Source organism: Eleginops maclovinus, chromosome 23 (assembly GCF_036324505.1).
Source record: "Eleginops maclovinus isolate JMC-PN-2008 ecotype Puerto Natales chromosome 23, JC_Emac_rtc_rv5, whole genome shotgun sequence".
NCBI lineage: Eukaryota > Metazoa > Chordata > Actinopteri > Perciformes > Eleginopidae > Eleginops > Eleginops maclovinus.
This window is the reverse complement of record NC_086371.1, coordinates 838012-865060: the sequence shown is the minus strand read 5'-3', so window position 1 is coordinate 865060 and position 27049 is coordinate 838012. Positions and strand designations below refer to the sequence as shown.

The window sequence follows — 27049 nt, the reverse complement described above, 5'->3', positions numbered from 1 at the left end:
ACTTCTTCCATTACTCCTCCTCAAAACATCCCTCTATCCCTCCCTTCAGCCCTCCTCCGTCTCATTCTGTTTCTTTCCTTCCTGATTTTCCTCCTCTCAGACCAGAGCCACTAATCTCTTTTTATTTCAGGTCTCAGTGAGGTGAGATCAAGGTCACAGCAGGGTTTAGCTCTTTCTGAGGAATAAGGGGAAAGACATATGAGGAAAACAAGGTTATTACCTGGTTGTTTACACAGGTAACAAATCATGTGACTGTCAACACAACAAGTATTCTTGATAGGATGGACCTTTATTTATCCCTGTGGGGACATTCAGGCCACAAAGCCACATTTTTTGCAGGTCGACTGTCCCCTTTCAGTAGCAAAGGTTAAGGTGTTTTTGAGTGGTGCAGGAATGAGTCCTATAACCTAGAATTGAGTCAGCATTTAGTGCCGCCACGTCTAGAGGTCAAGGGTTTTCTGATAGTGTTTTTTGTTGTTATCCTAAAATAAGATGTGTTAACACAAGCTGAAGAGAATTACACGTTTTGTTAAAATTGTCTAAATGAGACGACGAAACATCATCAGGCCCAAAATTAGCCTTGAAGTCATGTGACCGTGCTGTAGTTCCTTTATAGCCCAACATTAGCCTCCTTTAGCTTAGCGGTGGTGAGGTGAAGTCATGTGACCGTGCTGTAGTTCCTTTATAGCCCAACATTAGCCTCCTTTAGCTTAGCGGTGGAGACGTGAAGTCATGTGACCGTGCTGTAGTTCCTTTATAGCCCAACATTAGCCTCCTTTAGCTTAGCGGTGGTGACGTGAAGTCATGTGACCGTGCTGTAGTTCCTTTATAGCCCAACATTAGCCTCCTTTTGCTTAGCGGTGGAGACGTGAAGTCATGTGACCGTGCTGTAGTTCCTTTATAGCCCAACATTAGCCTCCTTTAGCTTAGCGGTGGTGAGGTGAAGTCATGTAACCGTGCTGTAGTTCCTTTATAGCCCAACATTAGCCTCCTTTAGCTTAGCGGTGGTGACGTGAAGTCATGTGACCGTGCTGTAGTTCCTTTATAGCCCAACATTAGCCTCCTTTAGCTTAGCGGTGGTGACGTGAAGTCATGTGACCGTGCTGTAGTTCCTTTATAGATTATTTTCTGCAATAATCAAATGGAGGGTTTGGTAAAATAAAGTCAGACGTCCATACGAACCATTTTTGGGGAAATTGGGAACAAAAAAACAAAGGGAGATGGGATGATTTGAAGAGACTGGAGGCGTGACATGAAGTAAATGCGAGTTGATTGAGATGACAGTCTCTGCACCGTTACACTGAGAGCGTGTCACAACGCCTCACATCCACATGTCAGATTCTACTTCGGAGTTAATCAGGACTTTGTCACACCATGAATAAACTTTCTGAGGACATGAAGACGGAGGGAGGAGAAAAAATTCAGTTTCTGTTGAGACGGATAAAAGTGGATGTAAGTTAAGGTTATCCTTCCTAAACTGAGTAAACAACAGATGACTCCACAGCTCCAACAGTTATCATATAGCAAAACAACATTAAGCTCAGACTGTATTTAGTTTCCTCCGTGTCTTTACTGAGATGCCATTTAGTGGTGTGTGTGTGTGTGTGTGTGTGTGTGTGTGTGTGTGTGTGTGTGTGTGTGTGTGTGTGTGTGTGTGTGTGTGTGTGTGTGTGTGTGTGTGTGTGTGTGTGTGTGTTAAACACGGCTATCACCTGATATGTGTGAGAGCACGAGGGTCTCTTCCTAAATATACCCCTCCACTCACCGTCTGGCTGCTAACTCTCTGCTCAGGTCGTTTGAAGTCGTGCGGGTCGGTTTACGGAGCGTGTTTATTTTCTAACCTTTATTTATCCTGCTGCCGCAGCACTGTACTTTGTATTCACACATACTCGTAAAATATGACACACTGTCCTTCTTTCTCCTGCCCAACCCTTTAAAGACATAGAGCATAAAGGACGTCGGTACTTATAAAGTCACAGGCTCTCATGATGAAGAGTTACCGGGCTGATTCGAGATTAGAAAGAGGTGAAGCTATCCTTAAATGTTAGAATTATTCGAGGAACACTGTGACATCACTACGGAACACTCATTCTCCTATTGGCTAGTGCTCCAACACATTGGACGTGGGGGGTGGGACATCTCTAAGCGGTCAACCAATCACAACAGAGGATCAAAAACAAGATGTGATACACTCACCATCATAGGCATCATCTTCAGTGGTGTGGGAGACAGGTATTACTGTGTGTGTGTGTGTGTGTGTGTGTGTGTGTGTGTGTGTGTGTGTGTGTGTGTGTGTGTGTGTGTGTGTGTGTGTGTGTGTGTGTGTGTGTGTGTGTGTGTGTGTGTGTGTGTTGTGGCAGCACCTCTCCATCTCCTGGGGGGGTTTGACTTTGGCTGCTCCTAATTCCAGACATCAGCTGTCTCACACACACACACACACACACACACACACACACACACACACACACACACACACACACACACACACACACACACACACACACACACACACACACACACACACACACACACACTGCCATAAACATAAATAAAAACACAACACTGAATGTTGATGTCAGGCTGAGTGCAGTTCCTCTGGTGTCCTCCAGGCGGCAGTGTGAGCAGGGAGTCTATTTTTAGATCAGCCTGTTAGCTATTTATAGTCTGAGATCTGTTCACTCTTACACCAGCTCTCAAACACACACACACACACACACACACACACACACACACACACACACACACACACACACACACACACACACACACACACACACACACACACACACACACACACACACACACACACACACACACACACTGGGTAGTGATGCAGAGGGTAACAGACGCCTGAAGCATTTCCTCTGCATTAAACTGAAAATAAGTTTGCTGACATATGCATTAATGGACACACACACACACACACACACACACACACACACACACACACACACACACACACACACACACACACACACACACACACACACAATTCATGCCTTTAAAGTGAACACACATGGTTGAATGGACACGTATGTTAAGGGAAGATGTGAACAGGAAGTCAACGCTTGCATCTTGAAGATATTCATAGGCTGACATAAGATATTCGTGTGTGTGTGTGTGTGTGTGTGTGTGTGTGTGTGTGTGTGTGTGTGTGTGTGTGTGTGTGTGTGTGTGTGTGTGTGTGCTGGCAGCGCTTCAACACAAATTCAGAGTTAGCGTTGTTCACTAAGTGCCGCTCTAAAAGCCCCTGAACCCGCTCCTCAGTTCACACTCCAGTGCTCGCTGCAGCCGGCTAATGCTCCCGATGGAGACGGCCGACACATAGTCCCTTCATCAAAGCGTCCTCCTTAGCAACGGTCTGTTCTCCTTAGCAACAGTCTGTTAGCGAAAAATAACAGAACACTGGAATGTCTAAACTGACCAATCAGAGTCAAGTATTCAACCAACCTGTGTACTCATACAGTATGTAATACCTGAGAACAGGAGAGGCTTCAAGCTCATTGTTTGAACCTGATATTGTAGCCCGTCTTGCCTTGGATGCTGAGGCGAGGACAATAAAGCTCTATCCTCCGGTAACTGAAAGAGGTATCTGAACCAGTTTGGGCTGGTGGTTTTCTCTCTGAAAACAGAACAACACAATCAGTGTTTCTGTCAGTCAGAAACTCCTGGAAGTCGTGTAGTCTAAAATAGAACAGAGAAGCTCTCAGACAAACTGCTGACTCAGCTTCACTTCCTGTTGGTGTTTCCGTCAGGATCAATCTCTACCGAAGTACATATACTCCAGAACCTTTCCCATTATGCTACTTTATACTTTTACTCACTACTTTTTGGAGACAATTTCTTACTTTTTACTCCACTACATTTATTTTTACAATTGTAGTTACCAGCTGGTCTCTCTAATATTCCTGGGAATTAGAAAACACTGTCATACTGATAACATGATTTGGTCTTCTGAGTTAGAAAACAATAAGAAAACAGTTTAATAAAATTGAGGCTAAATTCCAGGTAGCATCACCAACAACAGCTGTTCTTATTTGGAATTTAAAATAAATACCAAACACTGGAATAAATGTTAAAATGAGTCAAATACCTGGAGGTTTGCATCAAATTTAAACTGTTTTCTTAATGTTTTCTAACTCCAAACTCGGAGACAAATCATTTCATTTTTTATCAATTTAAAAGTTTGCTTCAGTTTTAAAGCGACTTCAGCTGGTTTTTCTAAATGGGAATTTACCTATAAAGTAATACACACTTCATAGGTATAATGTATGTGTGTGTGTGTGTGTGTGTGTGTGTGTGTGTGTGTGTGTGTGTGTGTGTGTGTGTGTGTGTGTGTGTGTGTGTGTGTGTGTGTGTGTGTGTGTGTGTGTGTAAATTAATGTGAGGTGACACAAGGACATTAAACAGGTTATATTTAATTGTCAGTCTGTGTGTGTGTGTGTGTGTGTGTGTGTGTGTGTGTGTGTGTGTGTGTGTTTAACATCATAATAACTTTGGCAATACTTCAATAGACGTCATGGTTAATCTCAGGTCAGGTAGCATCAAATAAGTTAAAGCTTCAAACAAACAGGGTTACAAAACAATGCATTATCTACACACACACACACACACACACACACACACACACACACACACACACACACACACCTGCTACAGTACACACACTACTACACACACCTGCTACAGTACACACACTGCTACACACCTATGTCTTGTTAGTTAATAAAAATGTGTGAAAATCATAAAGAATATGAACAGCATGTACAGGACTATGCTCTGCTGTAATACTGACAAGGTAAGGAGGTCACACCCACACACACACACACACACACACACACACACACACACACACAATAAGCAGCTCTTATCAAACATCTGAGGTCTTCTACTCCCTCTGGTGGTAGAAGACAGCTTTTGTGGCACACACTTTCTCACACACACACACACACACACACACACACACACACACACACACACACACACACACACACACACACACACACACACACACACACACACACACACACACACACACACACACACACACACACACACACACACACACACACACAGATTTTAATGGGAAATACTTGGTGGTTTTTGGTCGATTTTCTCTGGAAATTAGAAGAAAAGTATTTTGGTCTTCAGAAAGAAATTCATGCTAAATTAAATGCAATTTAATGGCAAATGTTGGCTTTTTGAGAGGTAAAATAAGGTTGCCAGGTTTCTTTACTTCTCTCTTAAACTAACCTTGAGGACATTTGGTATTTCAGTGTCTCACACACACCTCTCCCCCCCACTGTTTGCTGCTGCCTGACATTCAGACGTGGAGAACAGCTGATCTCCAGCTGAGCGACGCAGCACTGTTCTGAGAAAGCACGAGCAGTCAGGGAGACGCCCTCGTGTCAAAACTGGAATTAAAATGTCAAAATCCCTCTTTCATTTTTTCCTCCATAAGCGCTCCTATTGGCTAGGGCTCCAACACATAGACGTGATTGGCTAAGGGGCGGGACATCTCTACTGAAATGTATTTTAATGTAAATGTTAAATACACTCAAATATGAATTAAATACAAAGAAATGGCACAAATTAATTGATCAGTATCCAAAAATCATCAGGAGTCAATTAATACAGAAGTTCAGTCCTCTCTATATTATTCCATCTCTGTGATTAAACCCACCCCCCCCCCCCGAGATATTTCACATTTACATCCCTTTACACAGTCTGAGATGATGAGAGCAACGTGTACCTGTCAGTCTCAATACACACACACACACCTGTCAGCCCAATTTCAAATCACAGAGATGCGCGCACACACACACACACACACACACACACACACACACACACACACACACACACACACACACACACACACACACACACACACACACACACACACACACACACACAGACAGACACAGACACACACACACACACCTCTTAGTGTTACAATTAGCTCTCAAACGTTCGTCCCGCTGAGCATGCTGGGACATCTCTTCTCCCATGATCCTTCAGAAGCCGCCCCCCCCCCCCCGATTGTGTCCAGTGATTCTTAATATAAAAGATCTGCAGTGCAACTCCATGATTGTCCTCCAGAGAGCAGAGATCAGCTGTTCTGCTAAAGTGCTAACGAGCAAAACTTGATGCAACTAGCAGCTACAGAGAGGTCCTCTTTAGGACTCATTCCCGGGATTTAGGACTCATTCCTGCACCTCTCTATGCAGCTGGAGCTTCCTTCATTTCCCCAGTTAAGCAGATAGATATTAAAACACTGTTTATACAAAGTAAATCCTCACTTTCAGATCGTGTATCGTCTGAATTGCATTTTCCACCGTTGCCCTGCCAGGTTCCTAGCTCAGGCGTGCACGGCGTTACAGTAAGATGTCAGTGTTTTTAAAACTCACATCTGTTGGATTTCTCCACTTAAATATGCATTTTTAGAGTTGAGTTATTGCCAACAAAACCCTGTCTTATAAAAGAGTCCAATCTAAAGTCTGAGGGTGGAGTTTAATGCATGACGTCAAAGCCTTTCAGTCTGAGGAGAGATTTTGAAACTGAATAGTTTCCTTGTTTTCAAGCAGCAGACCTGGCTGTTTGTATTCCCCGGCTCTGTGCCTTGAAAAACACTGATCTGCTGTTGTTCTAGAGCAGCTTAATAACAGGATGCTGTTCAGGTCGATCAGACGGGGGGATTTAAAGCAGCTCCATAAGAAGCATGTTCTGCTCCACGGAGCTCACATTTCTGCAGAAGCAAAAGCGCCTAAAGCGGCAAGAAAAACTGCAAACCCCCCCCCAGCCCCCCCGGGATCTTTGCAGTTATTCCCCATCGTCCAATCGGATGAATGGAGAGGCGGGGCTTCTGCAGTGCAAACTTAGCTCACACTGCTTTCGTATGTCAAAGTTCAGCAGTCCTGTAGCTGTTAGCTCACACCCCTGCATGTTTAGAGGGGGAAGCACAAACTGGAGGGTCAGTGTTTCCTCTCCTCAGAACGGCGGGTACGTCCCAGCTGACCCGGCTCCTATCGGCATGATGGAGAGGTAGTTGGAGGGGACGTAGCCCCTCTTCCCGCCCCTCGCCTCCACCAGGCTCCACTCAGGATTCCCTCGCTTGTCTTTCGCCTCCAGGACTCGAACCGCCTCTCCGGCCCGGATGGACACTTCATGGTTTCCTCTCGCTGTGAAGTCGTACACTGCCATCACCTGGAGGACGCAGACAGGAGAGTGGGGATGTCAAAGCAAGAGGAGATGCTGTTATTTTGTGACCTTACTGGTAAAAAAATAACAGACAAACTTGACATTTGGCAGCGTGGCATCAGAGGAAAGGTCACACACTCTCTAAGTGCCCACTTCACGATCAATCTACCAGACGTAGATCTACTTTGTCTGCTCCCTCAGTTAATCAGTCTGAGTTGCTCCAGATTTAGGCAGAATGAGGAAGAAGTGAGATCGATGCACACAGGGTAAAACGCTAGGATAAGAGGGGAATGGAAACCACTTCATTATGACCTTACTGGAACCAGAGGTGGAGAAACGTGACACTTGGCAGCGTGGCATTAGAGGAAAGGTCAACAAGTGTTCTGTGAAGTGCCTCAGCATCCATCAGTCAGGATCTTGGAGGCACACTTTATTCTGCAGGTCGGACCCCTCCAGCCTCAGCTACAGCTCGGATTTACACCAAGAAGTGACATGGTGTCCTGATTACGTAACCCTGTAACATGTGATCCATTACTCCCTAATAATGTGTAGATTATCTCTACTGTGGTCTATTTTTGCCCAATAGATAAGCAATCTGTCCAATCCAAATGATCCAAAGTCCTCTAGAACTTCAGAATTAATCAAAATTAATCTAAATCCACAGAGAGTCAAGATATGGCCTCTTTCTGGTTAAACTGCCTTTATTGATCCTAACAATGGATTCAGCGTCCGCAATGACCCCCAAAACCACTCCCAAATAATCTAAATTGGCCAAACCATTTCTTAAACTATTGTCTGCATATGCTAATTAATGCAACTTGTGCTAACTGCCCAACATATGTAGGTTAAAACACACACACACACACACACACACACACACACGCACACACACACTTTGCAGCATGAGCTCTGCACCAATCATAATTTAATCAGCTTGTTGCCGGGCAGAAAGAAGGCGGAGAAGTGACCTCGGCTATCAGCTGTTGAGTTGAGCAGTGTAGCCAAAACACAAGTAACTACTAGAATTTAAAAAGCCTTTCCCCTTCCCAGTAGTGTGTGTTGTGGGTGTTACTGGATGTAAATGGTCTGCAAAGGATAAAATCCCGAAGTTAAAGAATATATCCTACATTTGTAGCGTGGATAAAAGAAGAGGTCATAAAGATGCTTTATAACTGCCTGTCACAGCATGGACAGAGGTCCTCTGTGTGTGTGTGTGTGTGTGTGTGTGTGTGTGTGTGTGTGTGTGTGTGTGTGTGTGTGTGTGTGTGTGTGTGTGTCATGTACATGAGCAGTCTCAGGGTCATGTGTTATGGACATGGGGAGGGGGGGCATGAAACACACCTCTATAAAAGGTCACTGTGGCAATCACTCACTTTAACAGGCAGTGTGCAGACATATCTCACACACACACACTCCCAGATACACACACACACTATGCCTAACACATTTAACAGTTTATCAACCCCTCGCCTAAATCTCTCTACCATGTACACACACACATAAATCGTCACACACCTACAGTACTATCGATACCACTCCCCTCTCCCACACACACACACACACCCACACTATCTCAGCCTGCACGCTGCATACATTAGCTGTCAACCATTCACACAGTAACCCACTTACAAGGTTAAACTACCAATTATAGACATTTCCATTAATAACACACTCACACACACCCACACACACACACACACACACACACACACACACACACACACACACACACACACACACACACACACACACACACACACACACAGTCAGACGTGACAAAATGTTGCCTACTCAGCTGAACGCCGTCCAATCAATCAATAAAAGCTTCAGACACAAGTGTAATTAAGGAAATGAACACACACACACACACACACACACACCTGGAAGCACGGCTGGCTGTGGACGGTCAGCGTCCGGCTCTCGGGGGTGTAGGAGTGTCGTCTGACCCCGCCCCCGTCAGGCAGGGTCAGGTGTGGCGAAGGGGGCGGATCCTCTGACGGCTGGTGATAGCGAATCAGCTTCGAGGACGGAGCGTACCCCCGCCTACCTGCAGACAACACCAGAATCAACAGGAATGAGTCCTCAAAACCTGGAGTCAGCATTTCAGCACGTGCTGTCTGGAGGTAATGAGGTAAAACCATGCTGGTAACCTGGCTCTGGTCTCTTGCAGTAGTCTGGGTCCTGGAGGGGAGACCCTGAGAAGCCTCCCATGAAGAGCATTACTTTATATTGGTTTACTTTATATTTTTATTGTTTAATGAGTGCTTGTAACCCGTGGTGTATTATTAAACGTTTTATTTAGCAACCAACCCACATCCCCATCAGTCCGTCCAACTGAAGGAGCAGGATTACCCCACACTAGCCTCTTAAATGTGCACCAGACTGACGCATTTAACTGTAAAAGGTACTACGTCTCTTGGATATGGACAGTGGGGGGGGGGGGGGACATGTGTATGGTATCTGAGTTGGGCTACAACCCTTATGATACTGGAGCCTTACAACCCCTCTGGATGTAATGTCCCTACTGCACCTGTGAGTGATGGTTATGTGCACTACCACCAAACGGCCACAAGAGGGCGCCATATCGCTTCATTTCAGAAAGCTGCACTGAACAAAACTCAGATCAGATGTTAACCCAGCAGCAGCCGACCTCTCACCTCCAGCATCCACCAGCCAGCGGCGCTTGTCTCCTCTGGTGTCGGCCTGGCTGATGACGGCAACCAGCTCTCCCCGGTTCAGGTTCAGGTCCAGGTCCCTGCTGCCCACCAGCGTCACGGAGACCTGGTAGATCTTCCCCGAGCCGTGCTTCTCCATCAGTTGCTGCAGGCGCCGCTGAGAGGACGGGCTCAGAAGCTGGAAAAACAAAACGAAAGTCAATCGGAGTTGTTTATCTACTTCCGGAACACGATGACATCACTACGTACACGTGTGCTCCTATTGGCTACAATTTATCACATTGTACGTGGTGGGACATCTCTGAGCAATGTACTGGAACTACGGGAAATGTAGAAACGCCTGACATGACGTAGATACGTAGATACACAGATATGACTCGGCACATTGTGCATCCTGTACAACACGTCTGACAGCTCGGTGTCAGCTGTCAGAGAGCGAGAAAATCCGCTTTATGAGAGATGATAAAAACACGTCATTAGGTGACAGAAGCTGAGGCGGCCTGGCAGGTCTGAGGAATGTGACCCAGTTTAGGACCTAATACAGCAGGACACGCCTTAAAGGGTACTTTTTGTTTCTGTTCTGATGGGAATATCAGCTGTAGGGAGGTCTGCCTTCTATTGAGTATAATGGAACCAGAGTCCCTGATGTTAGCAGTTTAATGCAGGATCTACTTTCTCTCTACCTAACAACACCCACCAATGAGTGAGCTTGAGCCTCTGGTCCAGGAGTCAAAGCTTCTCCCTTTCACGCAGGTAGAAAGTGAACGGTTTCTACCTGAAAATGCTACCTGCAGGGTCTGTACCGAGCCCAGAGCGGTCCGTCCTCGGTGACAGAACTGTATACAAGCTCATTTAAGATAATCTTGTGGCCTTTAACGCATGCTCTTTGTAAAAGGTGAGGATAACTGGACGGGAGGACAGACAGGGACGTAAACAAAGAGCTTACAGACTAAAATAAATGGTCATCTTTTAACGTTTTGAGTTAGATTTTTGACCCCTGTGATGACTGGTTCTACTGGAGCGATAGCAGCTGCTACACTGGTGTGAAGTGACGTCAGACATTGGGTATTAAGTGGCTCCTGCTGCTCATTCCTCCACATCTGTCTGCATGTTTGCATTATAAGGTATCAGATCACTTTAAGCAGCTGCCAGTGTGAGGAAGTGTGTGTGCAGCTGAGTCACTTTCACACAGGACGTCGGTCTGTTGTAACGTCCTGTCCTTCAGCTTCAGCGACCTTCCTCTATTCTGGAGGTGTGGTAATGCCAGTTGCTGCAGCCCGTGAGGAGGAGTGTGTCTCTGCCTGACGTACAACACTGACACTGGTTCACACACTTTGGTCTGTGCTCCTCCTGTACCCACCTGGCTGGACGGGGCGTTCAGTGTTTCCTCGACCGTCTGGCACAAAGTCTCCAGCCTCTGCGCTCCATCCAGCACCGCCGACTCCGCCCACTCCCAGAATGCACCGGGGCTGAGGGAGCTTTTAGGCAGCTGGAGGAAGAAATTAAGATGAGATCAGATTTCCTGTTTTGATCCTAATTTGGGATTTATTTCGAACAAAGCAAACAAACATCATCATGCATCACTTTCCATATCTATAAAGCATAGGAAATGAGGGTGACGTACAGAGGATTGTATGACGCCTTATTAAAGGCCATATGAAGTAAAAAGGGATGGGACAAACATTTCAACCAAAAAAAGAGAAAATTTCCAAAGTTAAAAAGTTGTAGATTTAATTTGAAATGTAAAATACTCCAAAATACAAAATGAAAATAAACAAAAAATCAGCATTTAAAATATGACTAACACATACTGTGAAATAAAGAAAGAGTAAATAAATATATATAAATGTAAAGTCAAAGATAAAACTGTAGAAATCAACCCAAATCCAGTCCTGTTATTGTCCTTATCTGTTGTCCTGCTTCTTCACGCGGGTGAATATCTGACCTGCTGAGCGAAGCTGTGGAAGAGCTGCTCCACGTCGGAGGCCAGGTCTCGGTGCAGGCAGCTGAACGTCCCCAACAGACTCCAGATCATCTGCAGAGCCACGCGGTTAAACTGGGGGAGCTCGGTGAGCAGCAGGGTGTTCATCGTCCTGGGGAGGAACCGGGGAACCGGGGAACCGGGGAGGAATAAAAGAGAGAACATTAAACTGTATTCCTTCAACTCTCCTCTTTAGATCAATTCCAATCTCATTCAGCAGGATCATTCAGACAGAGAGGTTGTAAAGACCCAGCCACGTCATAGGGGCGTAATATTCAAAGGACATAAATAAATGCCCCAGATTAAAGTCTCTCTTCCATTTAGCTTTCTTTATTTATTGGGATTTTGTTTTCAGTGTTGCTTATGTTTTTGAACCTTTGGTATTCACTCTGAAAATATATTTATTTAAAAACTAAAATAAAGTTTTACATTTCTGATCATACTTTATGGTGACTAAAACAGACCTCACAGCTTTGCATCAACGAAGATGTTTTCCTTGCTTCTCATAGCTGGAAATATTAGCAGGAAACGGATCTCCTTAAACTGGTGGATAGAATAAAAATGTGCCTCTTACTTTAAATAAAAAAGGTCAAAAGAACATTTTGTTTAATCTCAGAAATCTGAAAAAGTTCTGATATTTTTTACTGAAATTAAATTATATTTTTCTTTAAGAATTTATTTTTTTATTTTTGAGAAAAACTTCTTTTTTTTAAACTGAAAAAAATATTTGTTCTTTTTTTCTGACTTTTTCTCAGAATATTTAACAACGGTCGGAACTTTTTTTAACTTTTGGTCTCATCCCAACGCAACCCCTCCCTCTCTACCTGTAGGTGTTGGCCCCCCTCTCTAGGTGTTGCCCCACCCTCTCTACCTGTAGGTGTTGCCCCCCCTCTCTACCTGTAGGTGTTGGCCCCCTCTCTACCTGTAGGTGTTGCCCCACCCTCTCTACCTGTAGGTGTTGGCCCCCCCTATCTACCTGTAGGTGTTGCCCCCCTCTCTCTACCTGTAGGTGTTGGCCCCCCCGCTCTACCTGTAGGTGTTGCCCCCCTCTCTCTACCTGTAGGTGTTGGCCCCCCCTATCTACCTGTAGGTGTTGCCCCCCTCTCTCTACCTGTAGGTGTTGGCCCCCCCTCTCTACCTGTAGGTGTTGGCCACCGCCTGCTCCTCGTAGCTCAGCGTGGATTTGGCCTCGATCACCTCGTAGTCGAGCAGCTTGTCCAGACGCTTCCGGATCAGGTTCCTGGGGCCCAGCAGGAGGTCCCGGAGAGCACAGAGTGGCTTGTGGATCAGCGTCCTCATCCTCTTCTCCTGCGGGGAGTTCAGTTCGTTATTTACTCATGATATAATCTCTACAGACTCCTGCTATGAGACCGTCTGGCAGACTCACGAAGGTAGGGAGGATCCACTGCCTGAGAGCCGTGGTGATCTCCTTGAAGCAGATCAGAGCCTTCTCTCCATCCAGATCCAGATCAAACTCCTCGGTCCTGCAGGCCAGGAACCGCTGCACACCAACGAAGAAGAAGGGGCTGTCAGACCCTGATAACTGACACTGATTAAAGGCAAATGTTCTGTACTCTTAGAGCTCTTCATCAGGTCTTCTGGACCCTGTGTCTACGGGAATTATTAAGCATTATCGGCGTGTTTTCTTTGAGACACCCGGCTCCTCACAGCTCCACACATCAGCGTAGATTCATGATAAAATCATCACATATAGGTGACCTTAATAGTTAGTTTCTTGCCTTAAAATGAGTTAGTACTTCATTCAAACTCTAAAAGCAGTTTATCTGGAGAGTAAAGGTTGATAAACCTGGCACTGGAGCAGAGCGTAGGGCGTGTATGAGCAGGAAAATATGAAACACTGCTGGTCATTGATGTTTGGAATGGAAAGAGGAAAAACGGATTTAACCCGGGGTCATTTTAGTGTGGAGGCACACAGAAACGTGTGTTTGACCTCAGGAAGCTCGGAGTTTACACAGAGTGACTCAGAGACTCATGGAGACATGTCCAAATATACATCTCTGCAGACGGGAGAGAGCAGAAAGTCTTTGGAGGAAATCTGAACCTTTATGAAGGACCAGAAGGTGTTTCAAATCGAGGCAATTAACCCTTTAACGGTTTGGTTTAGCTACGCATGATGAAAATGTGGAATAGAATAACGGATTTAAGGCTGGCAATGAAGTATTTTATCCAACATCAATTCCTCTGGAGCACAAAATGTCCAAGGTATGAGATTCCCCGTCACATGGGACACAGATTTAATGATTACTGACATTCCCTGAATCCCAAAAAATGACATGCACGTGGTTTTTCATTCCATATCTGCAAGGTGTCAGCATGCAACATAGGGCAGAACAGCCAGGGAACAGGGATGATAGATACGGCATCAGGTCGATAATATCCTCCTTCACTGAGCACTCAGCGTACCTGTAGGTGGTGTAGGTACGTCTCCACGTTCTCCAGCAGCTGCAGGATCCCGTGCTCCAGAACGTAGAAGAAACCCTCCAGAGCGTCGAACTCCTCGTCCACCAGCTGCAGACACAGGGAGGAACCTGTAAGTCCCTGCCTTCCGCTCCAAAACAATGGTTTCGGGACAGTCTGAGCTCTACTGTTTTCATATTTCAAATTCCCCTAAAGCTTTGACTGTTTTAAATCACCATGATACAAAGCAAACGTCTCAGAATAACAAGCGACTGCAGAGAAGAGCTGTGTACAAAGCGTCTCTCCTTCACTTTCTACATCCATGCAATGCGGTTTCAACCCACATGTTGCCTGAGAAATGCAAACAGATCGAAAGGAGGGGAAATGAAACCAGAGGAGAGGGGATGTTTGAAGTCGTGGATCAGATCAGTGTATCCCGGGTAAAGCTGAGTGTCTGAGCAAAGAGCAGGTCCAATAAAAGCTCATAAAAGAATCCTCTCTGCAGGGAACACACTGATCATTAACCAGACGGTCTGCCTGAGGAATACATGTCTCAGAGACAGTTCTACCAGAGCTGGAAGAAGGTCTTTCACTTTAGTAAAAGTAGAAATACTTTGGTGTGAAAACTGTCCAAAGCAAGTGAAACTCCTGATCTCTAAATGGGATTAAAAGTCCACCTTTCACCCCTCGGCAGCGCCACCGCCGCCCTGTTCCAAATAATCTGTTTAATGGCTTCCACATACATGAGGGATCCTTTACATGCTGAAGATTAAATAGGAGGTATATTAGCGTGTGTGTAACGTGGTCCTGCTGCACTACTGCTCTTAATGTCTTTCAGTTTGTGTAGAGCACTTTGAATTCCCTTGTGTAAGTTGTACTGTACACTTTCTACTCTTGAATGAGAAGAAGTCTTTATTTCCACTCTTTAATTTCTACTTACTTTTTTAAGCTGAAAACGTTTCCCAGCTGGGGATCAATAAAGTACATCCATACCTTTCCTACAGCTCTGCATCCCATCATCGAAAAAGGTTCATGTGTTTTATATGCAAACAGTAGCTGGTGTCTGTGAGTGTGACATTAATGCAGTGGCAGTAAATGCTCCAGCCTGCAGGCGAGCAGGGACCGGCCCAGTGTCTGACTCTGCAGAGACCGACCCGCTCTCCTACCTTGGGTTTGATCCCCGTCTCGTGTTTGATCTGCTGGCTCAGCCTCGCCGTCTTCTTGGCGATGCTGTGTGTGTTCAGGCGGTTGATCTTGTCCTTCATGCTCAGCGTTTCTGTCTTCTTGTATTTGTCGGCTAAGAGTAGAAACGAGGAGAGTCAGGGGCATCGTAAAGAGCGGGTGTTTTCAGATCAAACTCTGCCGTTGAAGTTCATTCATACCTTGCATATAACACAGCCTCAATGGCCTTCATTGAATGTAAGAAGACGCGTTCACCTTGTATTCAAATGCATTTACTGTAATTATCCCCCTTATCTAAAGCAGTATGTTGTACCCTACTCATCAAATTATCTGATCAGATTTATTTCTCTGTCCCGATGCAACAAAAAAAAAGCGTTCCAGTTAAAAACCCGGACAGACTGGACTACTTTACCTGCTGCTGTTAGAGCCCTGTGCATCACTTCTGCACGTTTTACCTCTCTAAAACCTAAGGAGCTGTAGTCTGCCGGATGTTCACTCAAAGCTTTTTTAATATTTGCTTTTTATATCGGTTCTGTTTCTGATCCTTCTCCTACAACGTGTTTCCTTTTACTGTGTTTAAGTTATGGACCAAAGCCATGAGCAATGTGTGTGTGAACCTGATTCAGTAACAAATATCAGTTGACGTATAACAGATCAAACTTGAGTTAATTGATCGTTGAAAAACTGCTGGGAAAATAACGAATGAGAGCCGGTGTTTCCTCACCCACTTCCCTGAAGCGCTTGTACTCGTTGATGCGGCAGTTCAGGGCGATGGAGGTGTGCGCGGTGTGTTCCAGCAGAGCGTACGCCGGGTGGTTTCTCTCCGTGTGTTTCTGGATGGTCTGCAGGAGCAGCGGGTACCGAGCGATCCGCTGCACCGGCATCACCAGGAAGAAGCTCAGAGAGGTGGCGTTCACCTCCGGCCTGCAGAGAGGGACGGGGACAACCAACATCAGCTCCATGCACCGGGAAACACCGTGGAATAAACATGACTTCACTTTACTTTCGTTTTGGCTTAGGTGAAGGCTTGATTCTGATTGGTCAATTTGGATATTCCAGAGGTTTGATATTTTTCACCTGTAGACCGTTGCTAAGGGGAACAGACCGTTGCTAAGGGGAACAGACCGTTGCTAAGGGGAACAGACCGTTGCTAAACAGTGTGTTATTTTTCGCTAGCTGACTGTTGCCAGGGAGAACGCTCTGATCAAGGGACTATGTGCAGTCATATCAATCCACAGGAAGAAGTCCGGTCCCTTTAACGCAGGCTGTCAGAATACTGTGGGATACTTTGAAATAAAACAATATCAAATGTTAGGTCTTTTAGGTTTCATTTTGGAGGTGCAACCATGTGAATACTCCATTCTGATTGGTCGATTTGGCTCTTTTTCGCTAGCTGACTGTTGAGGACTCTGACTCACAGAAAGAGGTCCGGACCATTTAAGAAACATTTGGGATATCCGTTTCTTTATTTGTGGAGAGCAAGACTGGATTCATGATGGCTAAACTGTTCCCAGTAAAGAAGAGCGGGAAAGAGGTGAAAGGACCGAGAGCTCAACACCAGAACAGCTTTAATAGTCTGTGGGATTATCAAAGCTGTTCTGATTCTGAAGGTGAATCGCAGCAGTGATGTCTTTAGTTACTATCCGTGTAAAGAGCAGGAACACGTACGCCGACGCCTTGATGACCCTGACGATGTCGTCCCACAGCGCCTCCTTCTGTTTGTAGCTGTTCTCCAGCACGGTGACGTTGGAGTAGTTGGACAGGTATTCCTTATAGGCCGCCTCGATGTCCGCAGACAGGCTGAGGAACGAGTCACCTGAGAGGGAGGGAGGGAGGGAGGCGTGTATTTTAGGGTTAAGGTCATATGCACAGCAGCAACAGTCGCCTCTGACTGTGGAATGCAATGGAAGGAAGGAACATGATGGAATAAGTCATCTGTTGGTGGATTAAATACTCCTTATTGATAATAAATATAAATATGCCGGCTGGAAATCATCCTCAGAGCAAATCACTATTGATTTCTATAAGGAACCAAAAGCAGAACTTTAAAATGCAGCAGAGTTGATTATACCGTTTAACAACAAGCTGTTGCTCTCATTTAGTAAATGATCTATGCAAATGATAGCATTATAAAAATAACAGACAAACAGACTTGAGGGGTTAAGCACCACGTCACTCAAATATCCCATAAACACGGGGAGAGACTTTGAGGAAAGTGAACGTAACATTTTGCAGATTTAATCAAATTATTATTTCCAAATTCCATTTCCTCATTTTGAAAGCTTAATTTGATGTTACAGAATTAGTTTTTTGGTCATTTCAATTCTGCCAATGCTGGAAAGCAGCTGATAAAATGTCGTGCGTCTCTTTTTAAAACTACTATCACTAGTTTGTGAAGGTGCCATACAGTGCTAGCTCCCATGGCTGAAAACATGGTCGTTATTTAATCTGAAAGAGCGTAAAGACTCTCTGCGGACAGAGTCGCTTCATCACACACATCTCGAGCTAAGACACTCCTGTGTGTTTGCATTGAAATGGAGATTTAATCACCTCCTGCAGAGACCTTTGCTCAGACTGGGACATGTGAACTGGTTTCGATTATCACTCAGATGTGAAAACCACAAGGAAGTGTGAACGACGTTTTTGTTTCCTGTCAACAAGTGTTATCAAAGCAACCGATCTCAGAGGAGGCAAACGATCACATGGAACAGGACGAAGTAATCCGGATACAGAGGAAGTGTATTTCTTAAAACTGGGGATTACTACCGGATCAGAGTGTTAGTTTGTGGGAAAGGGTCAGATGTTTCTCCCCTCTGTCAGCTGTTCTGTTCTGTGGATAATACTGAGTGAATCTAAACGCCTACAGCCTGAATCTGCTCTATGAGATCTGTACTCCTCCTCATCTGACCCTCATCATCTTCTTTAAAAATGCACACTTTTTGTCTCCCGATTTCTTTCCTTTAATTTTCTTTTTTTAATTCTGCATTTCCTTCATATTTCCAAATGTCGACGTTTAAAAAAGCCCGATCTTTTTTTCTAAATGTTCACTGTTTTAGATTAAAGTTGAACTTGTTTCATAATCCTGAGAGGATCAGATGTTTCACTCCTCTGTCAGCTGTTCTGTTCTGTAGGCTAATACTGTAAGTGCGAATCTGTACGCCTACTGCCTGAATCTGGAGTTGGGTCTTACAGAGGGTCTGCAGGTACAGAGGGTCTCCGGGCTGCTTCTGGTCCATCAGGCTGATGAGGCGGCTGGACACGTGGATCACCTCCTCGATGAACAGGAACATGCTGTCCAGGTTGGCTGGAGGAGGCTGTGGTGCAGAAAGATAACATAGGGACAGGGATTTTAGCCTCTGTAGACCATTTACATGCACTAAAACCTACATTACACACTAGATGAGAGGAAACCCCCCAAAAGCAGAATAGGCCTTTTTAAAAGTAACATTTATCCCCATGTTCACATGAATGCTTGTTATGTGCATACATTTCTGCTCTCTGACAGGAAAAATGCCAATGCCTGTTCTGTTTGGCTCCATTGTTTCCTGAAGAGAGGACGGACGGTTCTGCTGGAAGAAGTATCTGAGCATCGCCGCAGAAGACAAACGAACCACTGTCCTCTCACAGTAACCTCATTCAGCCCTCTCTCTTCATTACATCATGCTCCCCGTGTTTCTGATAACATTTAAACTCCATCTATTTCGTTTCCCCACATCTGCAGACACATCCTGATGTCATGTCTCTTATTAACGGATCCTTCCTTTAGCAGATCACCAGCACATCATTCACCTCCCTTCCCCCACCGTCCCCTCGTGTGTTATCGTCTCGTCCTGACTTCATTATGTTTTGAGGCCTCGTTTCATTACTGCACCCAGTATGAATGATTCGGTGGCAGTAATCAGAGGTAATGAAGAGCTGAAAACGAACCCCAGCAGATCATTCCTCTGCCGGCTGCAGCAGCGTAGTGATGGTCTGTGATTAAACAGCTGTTCCTGAAGGCTGTCTCACATCAGGATACAGAACTAACAACTCCAAAACTGATGGAGAAATATTTTAATACACTCGCGCTCCTATAGGCTAGCACTCCAACACACTGTACGTGATAGGCTAAGGGGGCGGGACATCTGAATTGTGCAGAGCCGACCAGCTAACCAATCAGAGCAGACTCTGGTTTCAGACAGAGGGTGAAAAGAGGAGCTGCACATTAAAGAACACGATGAACCTAGAAGCTGTTCAACCTGTACATGCGGTAGTTCCCATCCCCTAATTGTGCTCATGTATTCCCTCCTAAGAAATATTCTAAATATTTTACTCACTTTGCTCGTCTGAAAGCCTGGGGACTTGCAAAGGCAGTGCACACATATCGTGGGTTTAACCCGGATCAGTTTAGGTTCTCTGTGTAATAAATCGGGTTATAGGTACCTGTAGTTTGTTGAGGTTGCCCCTGATGGTCACCGTGCTGACCTGCAGCAGACGGAGGTAGTTCCTCTCTGATTGGACCAGCTCCTCGATGGCCAGCAGCTGCCTCTGAGCCGCCCGCTCTTTAGCTGCTGCTTCCTCCTCCTGTGTCTTCTTCTGCACCTCCTCTTCCTCCTCCTCTGTCCTGTTCTTCCTGTCCTCTGAGAAACTGTCCTGAGAGGAGAGTCTCACGTGTGTGGAAGCGTCCACATAAAGGTTGGCGTCCTCCTCTGAGCTGAAGGTCTCGTCTCCATCCTTCATCGTTGGCGCTCCCATCAGAGAGGAAGATGAGGCAGGTTTAGGGAGAGGAAGAGTGAAGGAGGAGGGCTGAGGCCTCCTGGGAACCTCCATGATGTAGATCACTGTCGGAGAGAAACACTGATTGTTAAGTTCCTCTGTTTTAGTTCACAATAAGAGCCTTGGTAGCTACAGTTGAGGAGTCTGAGGAAGAAAGGAACCCTTTGGTTTTGATTTGACTTTTGGTTAAGCTGCAAAGCCCAGCCCTCATGACAAGATATAAGGTTACCCCTGTGATTGATTCTCATCAGGGTGAGAGGCAACCGCTGCTGCACGGTGTCAAATATCTGAGTGGACAAAGGACAACCCCTTATCAAACTCCATTACGGTTTCCCTGAAGGCCTTGTAATGCCGTCCAGAGGGAGCATATCTTCACATAGTGTGTTGAGATGTTTTAAAATTAAAACATGTAAAGTCATCTTTAAGTCCTTCAGGCAATTTAGAATTTTATTTAGATGATTGGTTTCATAAGGCTTGAAAGATAAATATAGAATCTGTATCATCTGCATAACAATGAACATACTGATGCCTTATACAGCCTAACGGAAGCATATATAATGGGAACAAAAGAGGTCCGAGCACTGAGCCCTGTGGCACAAATATAGGAATAAATAAATATTAAATAAATAAATATAAGAATAAATAAATATAAGAATAAATAAATATAAGAATAAATAAATATAAGAATAAATAAATATTAAATAAATAAATATATAAGAATAAATAAATATAAAATAAATAAATATAAGAATAAATAAATAAATGCATGAATAAATATATTTAAGTTGATAATCAAATAAAACATGAACACATAAATATATTTAAAGTATTTCTTCATTGTCTGTGTCTGTATGATAATGAGGTAGGAGGAATGTAATACCATAAATAAAATGATTGCCATGAAAACTTTTACTGACTGACTTTTCAAAAAGGGAGAGAGGTTTTGTGAAGTTGGTGTTTTGCCTCTGGAGCAGATATCTGCCACATAAGAACTCCCGGAGTTCAGGCTGATAACATTCCTGATTCAAGGTTCCTCCCTGGGAAGTGAACTCGTACCACACACACACCCACACACACACAGCTGTGCTGCAGATGTTAAAGCTTTGTTTACACAGCTAACTTCACACACACATGCAGAGAGGAGTGTGTGTGAGGTGAAGCGTGCGACTGTGGTGATTAGCTCTACATGCACCAGCTGAGCAGACAGCAGCTTCATACACACTCTGATGACAGGCTGATTCCTGACTCAGTGATTAAATGACTGTGTGTGTGTGTGTCATGATCTGTAGGGTGTTTTTTTCCAATCCTTACATTAAACCACTCACACTCTGTGCAGTTAGACGGTCTCTAGGGCTGAAACCACATATCCAACGAGCAGATTACTTTCTACCCTCATTTAGAAAATTGTGATGTGCCTTTTAGCTCCTTATAGTTCAAGGTGTCTTAAAATGTTGTGTTTTGTCCAAATATAAATCCTTTATGTATTGAATAAAGAGAAGAGCAGGAAAAACACAGATGTGAAAACAGTGTTTTTTGCCTTCAAAGCTTCCAGTAACTAAATGACGCTCTGATAGGAACCTACACACAGCCCTGTCCTGTGTGAGTGTACACTTGTTTATCACATGTTTTGTTCCGTAAAGGTTATAGAGTTCAGTCTGACTCATCTTGTGGTAATATATATTCTGAGCGCTGTTGCTGATATCTTCCCTTTGCTCCCTCAGTGGTCTGCACGGCTGGACTGCATGACATTGCATTTTTCAGGTGAACATCTGCGGTCCTTTTAATTTGATTTAGCCGTGCAGTCAGCTTTACCCTCCAACACAGGGTCAAAGGCTTTAGCAGCATGTGTTGACTCAGAGTTTGGGATATTAACTAGATCTGGGGTCAAACTGTGATCGATTTTTTAGAAATAAATCCAGACTGACTATCCCGTTACATGTAATCCATTTCTCCTCAAACCTGATAAGCAAAGCGATATCCGTCAAAATAATCACAACTCATTCTTTTAAATCCTGCAGCCCTGTGATAGGCACACAGGAAACAGAGAGTCCCAGCCCGACACAAAAACTTTCCTTAGTGCAGAGCTGCAGACGTCTGCTAACCACAGCACAGAGCCACACACACACCGTCCTGACGACAGAGTGTGTGTGTCAGTGACAGAGGGTCTTTAAAAACACTAAACCATGAGGTCAGGCGGTCTTTACCTGGAGCAGAATCCTGACTCAGCTTCAGTCTCTGCGTCCAAACTGAAGAAGAAATCTGCTGCAGAGGAGACGCTGCTGCATCAAAACACACACACACACACGCGCTAGTGTAACTTTGTCCAGAGCCTCACACACACCGGGCTGCTGCAGCATGTGGCGAGAGTGTGTGAGTGAACAGTGTTTAAGTGTGTGAGGAAAGGGGGGATGGGAGTGGAAAAGGAGGGTTTATTTTGCAGAGGAAAAAGCGGGGAGGGGGAGGACACACACACACACACACACACACACACACACACACACACACACACACACACACACACACACACACACACACACACACACACACACACACACACACACACACACACACACACACACACACACACACACACACACACACACACACACACACACAGTGCTGAATAGCCTGATTGACTGCAGCAGCTGGTGGGGAGAGGAAGTGGCGCTCACCCAGGCGAATGCTGATTGGCCGACAGGTCTTCACAAGTGGAATGAAGAACCAATGGGATGACACCTGGAAGGTTTTTCATGAAAAGCTGCACGGACCAATCAGGACGCAGCGTTGGAGTGATTGAAGTTTTCCTCTCACAGGAAACAAAAGCTCGGCAGGACGTCCCATCCTCCTCTCTCTGCTGAGGATTGTCTGCTGGTGGAGCAACAAAGGGAGGGTTACAGCTCCTTACTTTGGGTCATTCATTTCAGACTGAGCTGCAGCTACAGGTTAACACCGATGTAGAAGAGATAGGAGAACCATGAGGAGCCTAATCAGACACCATTAAAGTGTGAGTGTCAGAGGGGGAAGAAGTACCAACACATCCTGCCCTTTGTGTGTGTAGGATTATATGTAGATGTGACATTTCTAGATAATGTTGTTGCATCAAGACGGTTTTGTTCTGTCGTGGAAACAAAGTTTTAAAAGTGGTTAACCAATCACAACAGAGCCGGCCAGCTAACCAATCAGAGCAGACAGGGCTCTGGTTTCAGACAGAGGGTGAAAGAGGAGCTGCAGCACAGGCAGTCTGAGAAACATAAAGAGCTGTCTGAACATTAAAGCATGGAGACATGGAGACATGGAGACGTGGAGACATGGAGACAAGGAGACAAGGAGACATGGAGACGTGGAGACATGGAGACGTGGAGACGTGGAGACATGGAGACATGGAGACGTGGAGACGTGGAGACGTGGAGACGTGGAGACGTGGAGACATGGAGACTTTCTTTCAGAATGACTTTTTTCTCAGAATCGATACTGGGCTGTGGTTCCAGTCAGAGGGTGAAAAGACGTGCTGCAGCATACACTGAAATACACCTGATCAAGAGCAGAATAGGGGCCCTTTAAAGTTGACATGGGGGCCAAATGTCTATTTGGTAATATAGAAAAACATCCTCCTGACGTCGGACTGGATATCAGGTGAACGCTCGCAGGCCGCTTCATTCTGCTGCAGTGGATTTGTTTTCACAACGTCATGAGGAGCAGGGGGGAGGTACTGACGGAGAGACAGGATGTAATCATAGCTCTAGTGTTTACCTCTGTCTCCTAAATGTAGCTGTATTGGAGGAATGGACTTCCTGCAGGAAACTCTATTGAATAAATATTGTTTCAAAGACACAGCACTGATATGTTATTCCTTTAGAGCAGGGGTGTCCAAACTACGGCCCGCTGTCCATCTTGAATCGTATAATCGAATATGGCCCACACCTGAAACCTGTGCTTTCTTGTATTGTACTTATTAAATATATACACATATGTAGTATGTAGTATGGTAGTATTCATGAGGAATATGCCCACTTGATGCTCACATCAATTCAGTCGATTAACGTTGAAAACCGTTTTCTAACTAATCTTGGTTGAAGCCCATTCACTTATTTGCAAACACATCTGAAATAAGGCCTTCATATTTCCCCTTATTATCAGCAATCTGAGGCTTCTGATTTAAGGGATGAGTTGCCGATACAGAATAAATGAAACCCTGTGTAAACCTTTGCTTTCTGACAGTTTGTTCAAGCATAATTTACCTGCATCTGATTTATTTACATTCACTTACTAAGTACATACCCCAGCTCTACTAGTGAAAAAGGTTTGGACACCCCCTGCTTTACAGGATTCCACAGACTCAACAGGCCGTCTCAGTGAGCGCCTGGATAATCAGAACAGGACGTTAGCGGCAGCTCAGAGACAATGACGGGACTCAGAGAGAGGAATGAGGGAGGATAATCTTCATCACGTCGGTATGTGAGGAGGAATGCTGCCGGACGAAATCCGGCTATCAGCTGACTGGAGGTGTGCTGCACACAGCAAGACTTCTGCAGAGTGACAACACACATGTTTCCTGCTCCCTACAGAGACTTGCAGGAAACACATTTCTCGTTTGAGTTACAGAGTGATGTCATGACTGTAAGGGAAGGTGATTCAAGAAGAGAGGCAGGGAAAGATGACTCAGAACGAAAGCTAAATGTAGAAGCATGATTACTGTAATTGCAGGGTGGTCCAGCCTCAGACTACTGAGTGTCTTCAAGGAGACAGTCATGACTACAATCTGAATAAACAAACAGCTGATTTAAAAATGATCTCATTGATTCGGAAAACTAGTAGGAATTTCCAAATTGACCAATCAGAACTGAGTGTTCAACAAATCTATGTGATAAGATATGATGGACTTTCAGCTGTCAGGGGAATTACAGTCCAGATTCAGGGATCCAAAAGGGTGGAAATCAAAGACTTTCCAAGTTTGTGATCCATATGACGGATACAGCCTGACTCAATCACTGCTGCTCTTCTTAAAAAGTCCTTAACGTTTATTTCTCCCTTCCTGCTGAGGGACACACAGCTGAGGAAGATGGGTCATGGTGTGTGATGATTGCATCCTGCCTACATTGCTGTGGTTCGTCTGATCCACAGAGGTTTACAATGTGTGGTTTTGTTTTGTTTGCACACCCCAGGAACCCGCATGCTGCCTCAGTGTTGTTGACAAAAACGTAGACTGAATTTAGTCTGATATGGTCTGAAGGATAGGCAACCTCATACAGGAATATATGAATAAAATAACGAATAATTACAGAAATATATAAATACTAGAATAAAAAAATTAAAAAGGCACAAATAAATAAATTGATATAGAAATAGATCAAAGTTGAGAATACAAAAGAACACACAGAATATATATCTAATGTATATATACACATTTATGTTCACTTACATTTATTTATTTCTGTGCCAGTATGCTCAAGAGGTAGGCAGTTATTTCCACATTTATCTATTTATTTATTCCTGTATTTATTCCTGTATTTATTCCTGTATTTATTCCTGTATTTATTCGAGTATTTATTCCTGTATTTATTCCAGTATTTATTCCTGTATTTATTCTAGTATTTATTCCTTTATTCCTGTATTTATTCCTGTATTTATTCTAGTATTTATTCCTGTATTTATTCCAGTATTTATTCCTGTATTTATTCTAGTATTTATTCCTGTATTTATTCGAGTATTTATTCCTGTATTTATTCTAGTATTTATTCCTGTATTTATTCCTGTATTTATTCTAGTATTTATTCTAGTATTTATTCCTGTATTTATTCCTGTATTTATTCTAGTATTTATTCTAGTATTTATTCCTGTATTTATTCTAGTATTTATTCCTGTATTTATTCCTGTATTTATTCTAGTATTTATTCCTGTATTTATTCCTGTATTTATTCCTGTATTTATTCCTGTATTTATCCAAACATTTATTAAAGCATTTATTTATACTTATACTACTTCTACTTATGTTGAGTCCTCCATAGAGTATGGTGTGTAAATACTAATAAATAAGCTTGTATCTGCATCTCTCTGAACACATGCCTGTTGTCAGGTGAAGATTTGAAACCCAATCTCGTTGGAAAACTGCCTCAACGCGAGAGGGCTCGAAGAAGCGAGCCCCTCCTGTGGGGAATAACGGGCTCTTTGTGTTCCGATAAATCCGGGGAGAAAAAGATGAACGTTGAATAAATAATGAAGCGTTTACCTTTCAGTCCCGTGCTGTGGATACATCCCGTCCGGTGCTCTCAGCGTGTCTGTCATTGAACTCTCGTTCACCTGTTGTCATGTCAGCAGTCTGTCAAACTCGCGATAGTGAGGGCAGTGAGGTCCGGCCTCTGCTTTATAAAGTAAAAGCCTCACAAACGCGATGTTCCTTTCAGAGTAAAGGTCGTGAATTTGAGGTGGTTTCTGCTAATTCATTTAATAATAAATGTAATTAACTGGTACCACAGTTATTGATATAGACACTAATCATTTAGAATACTGTGACTGTCCCCCTCCCCGAGTGGCCAAATCACAAACAACACCCCGTTTTTTAAAATGAATTGTTATAATTAGTTTTTCAGTTATATTTGTAATGTTTATTTTATATTGTTTGTTTTTGATAAAAATGTTATTGTTTTACATTTTAAATGGTGTTTAAATCCGTCTGGTGAATTGGTAAAACAGCCAAAATCACTACTTCAAGATCAACATTTTGCCCAAGCTCTACAGGAAGTAGCAATACCTTAAATACAAAATACACTCAGACATATTTCATGGCTTATAAATATAAACTTAATCTGCCATATAGCTTTTTGTTTTTCAGACAGAAACG

The 27049-nt window shown here is 44.1% G+C and overlaps 1 protein-coding gene across 4 annotated transcripts; it reads right to left on the bottom strand.

Moving 5' to 3' along the window:
* Nucleotides 1-5519: 5519 nt before the first annotated feature.
* On the bottom strand, nucleotides 5520-26525 carry arhgef37 (Rho guanine nucleotide exchange factor (GEF) 37). 4 transcript variants are annotated; one of them, XM_063877285.1, is made up of 16 exons: nucleotides 26438-26525; nucleotides 22884-23079; nucleotides 22416-22490; nucleotides 19879-20276; nucleotides 18647-18770; nucleotides 17125-17272; nucleotides 16181-16380; nucleotides 15441-15571; nucleotides 14281-14385; nucleotides 13244-13357; nucleotides 12995-13164; nucleotides 11821-11968; nucleotides 11236-11364; nucleotides 9858-10053; nucleotides 9081-9247; nucleotides 5520-7206 (listed from the first exon to the last, which is right to left on the bottom strand). In XM_063877285.1, the coding sequence occupies exons 4-16, from the start codon at nucleotides 20263-20265 to the stop codon at nucleotides 6991-6993; spliced, it is 2235 nt and encodes a 744-aa protein (XP_063733355.1). In that variant the 5' UTR covers nucleotides 20266-20276; nucleotides 22416-22490; nucleotides 22884-23079; nucleotides 26438-26525; the 3' UTR covers nucleotides 5520-6990. The 4 variants fall into 4 exon arrangements, with proteins under 4 accessions (XP_063733355.1, XP_063733357.1, XP_063733354.1 ...); XM_063877287.1 differs by having other exon boundaries at nucleotides 22416-22487; XM_063877284.1 differs by lacking the exon at nucleotides 22416-22490.
* Between the last annotated feature and the right edge of the window lie 524 nt (nucleotides 26526-27049).

Bases quoted from the DNA above. Each gene is read 5' to 3' on its own strand.
- arhgef37 (XM_063877285.1), bottom strand. From the start codon at position 20,265: ATGGAGGTTCCCAGGAGGCCTCAGCCCTCCTCCTTCACTCTTCCTCTC. The intron at 18,771-19,878 runs GTACCTATAACC...TCTGCACCACAG, and splicing joins GCAACCTCAACAAACTACAG to CCTCCTCCAGCCAACCTGGA. The intron at 10,054-11,235 runs GTGGGTACAGGA...TTGTTTTTCCAG, and splicing joins TGAACGCCCCGTCCAGCCAG to CTTCTGAGCCCGTCCTCTCA.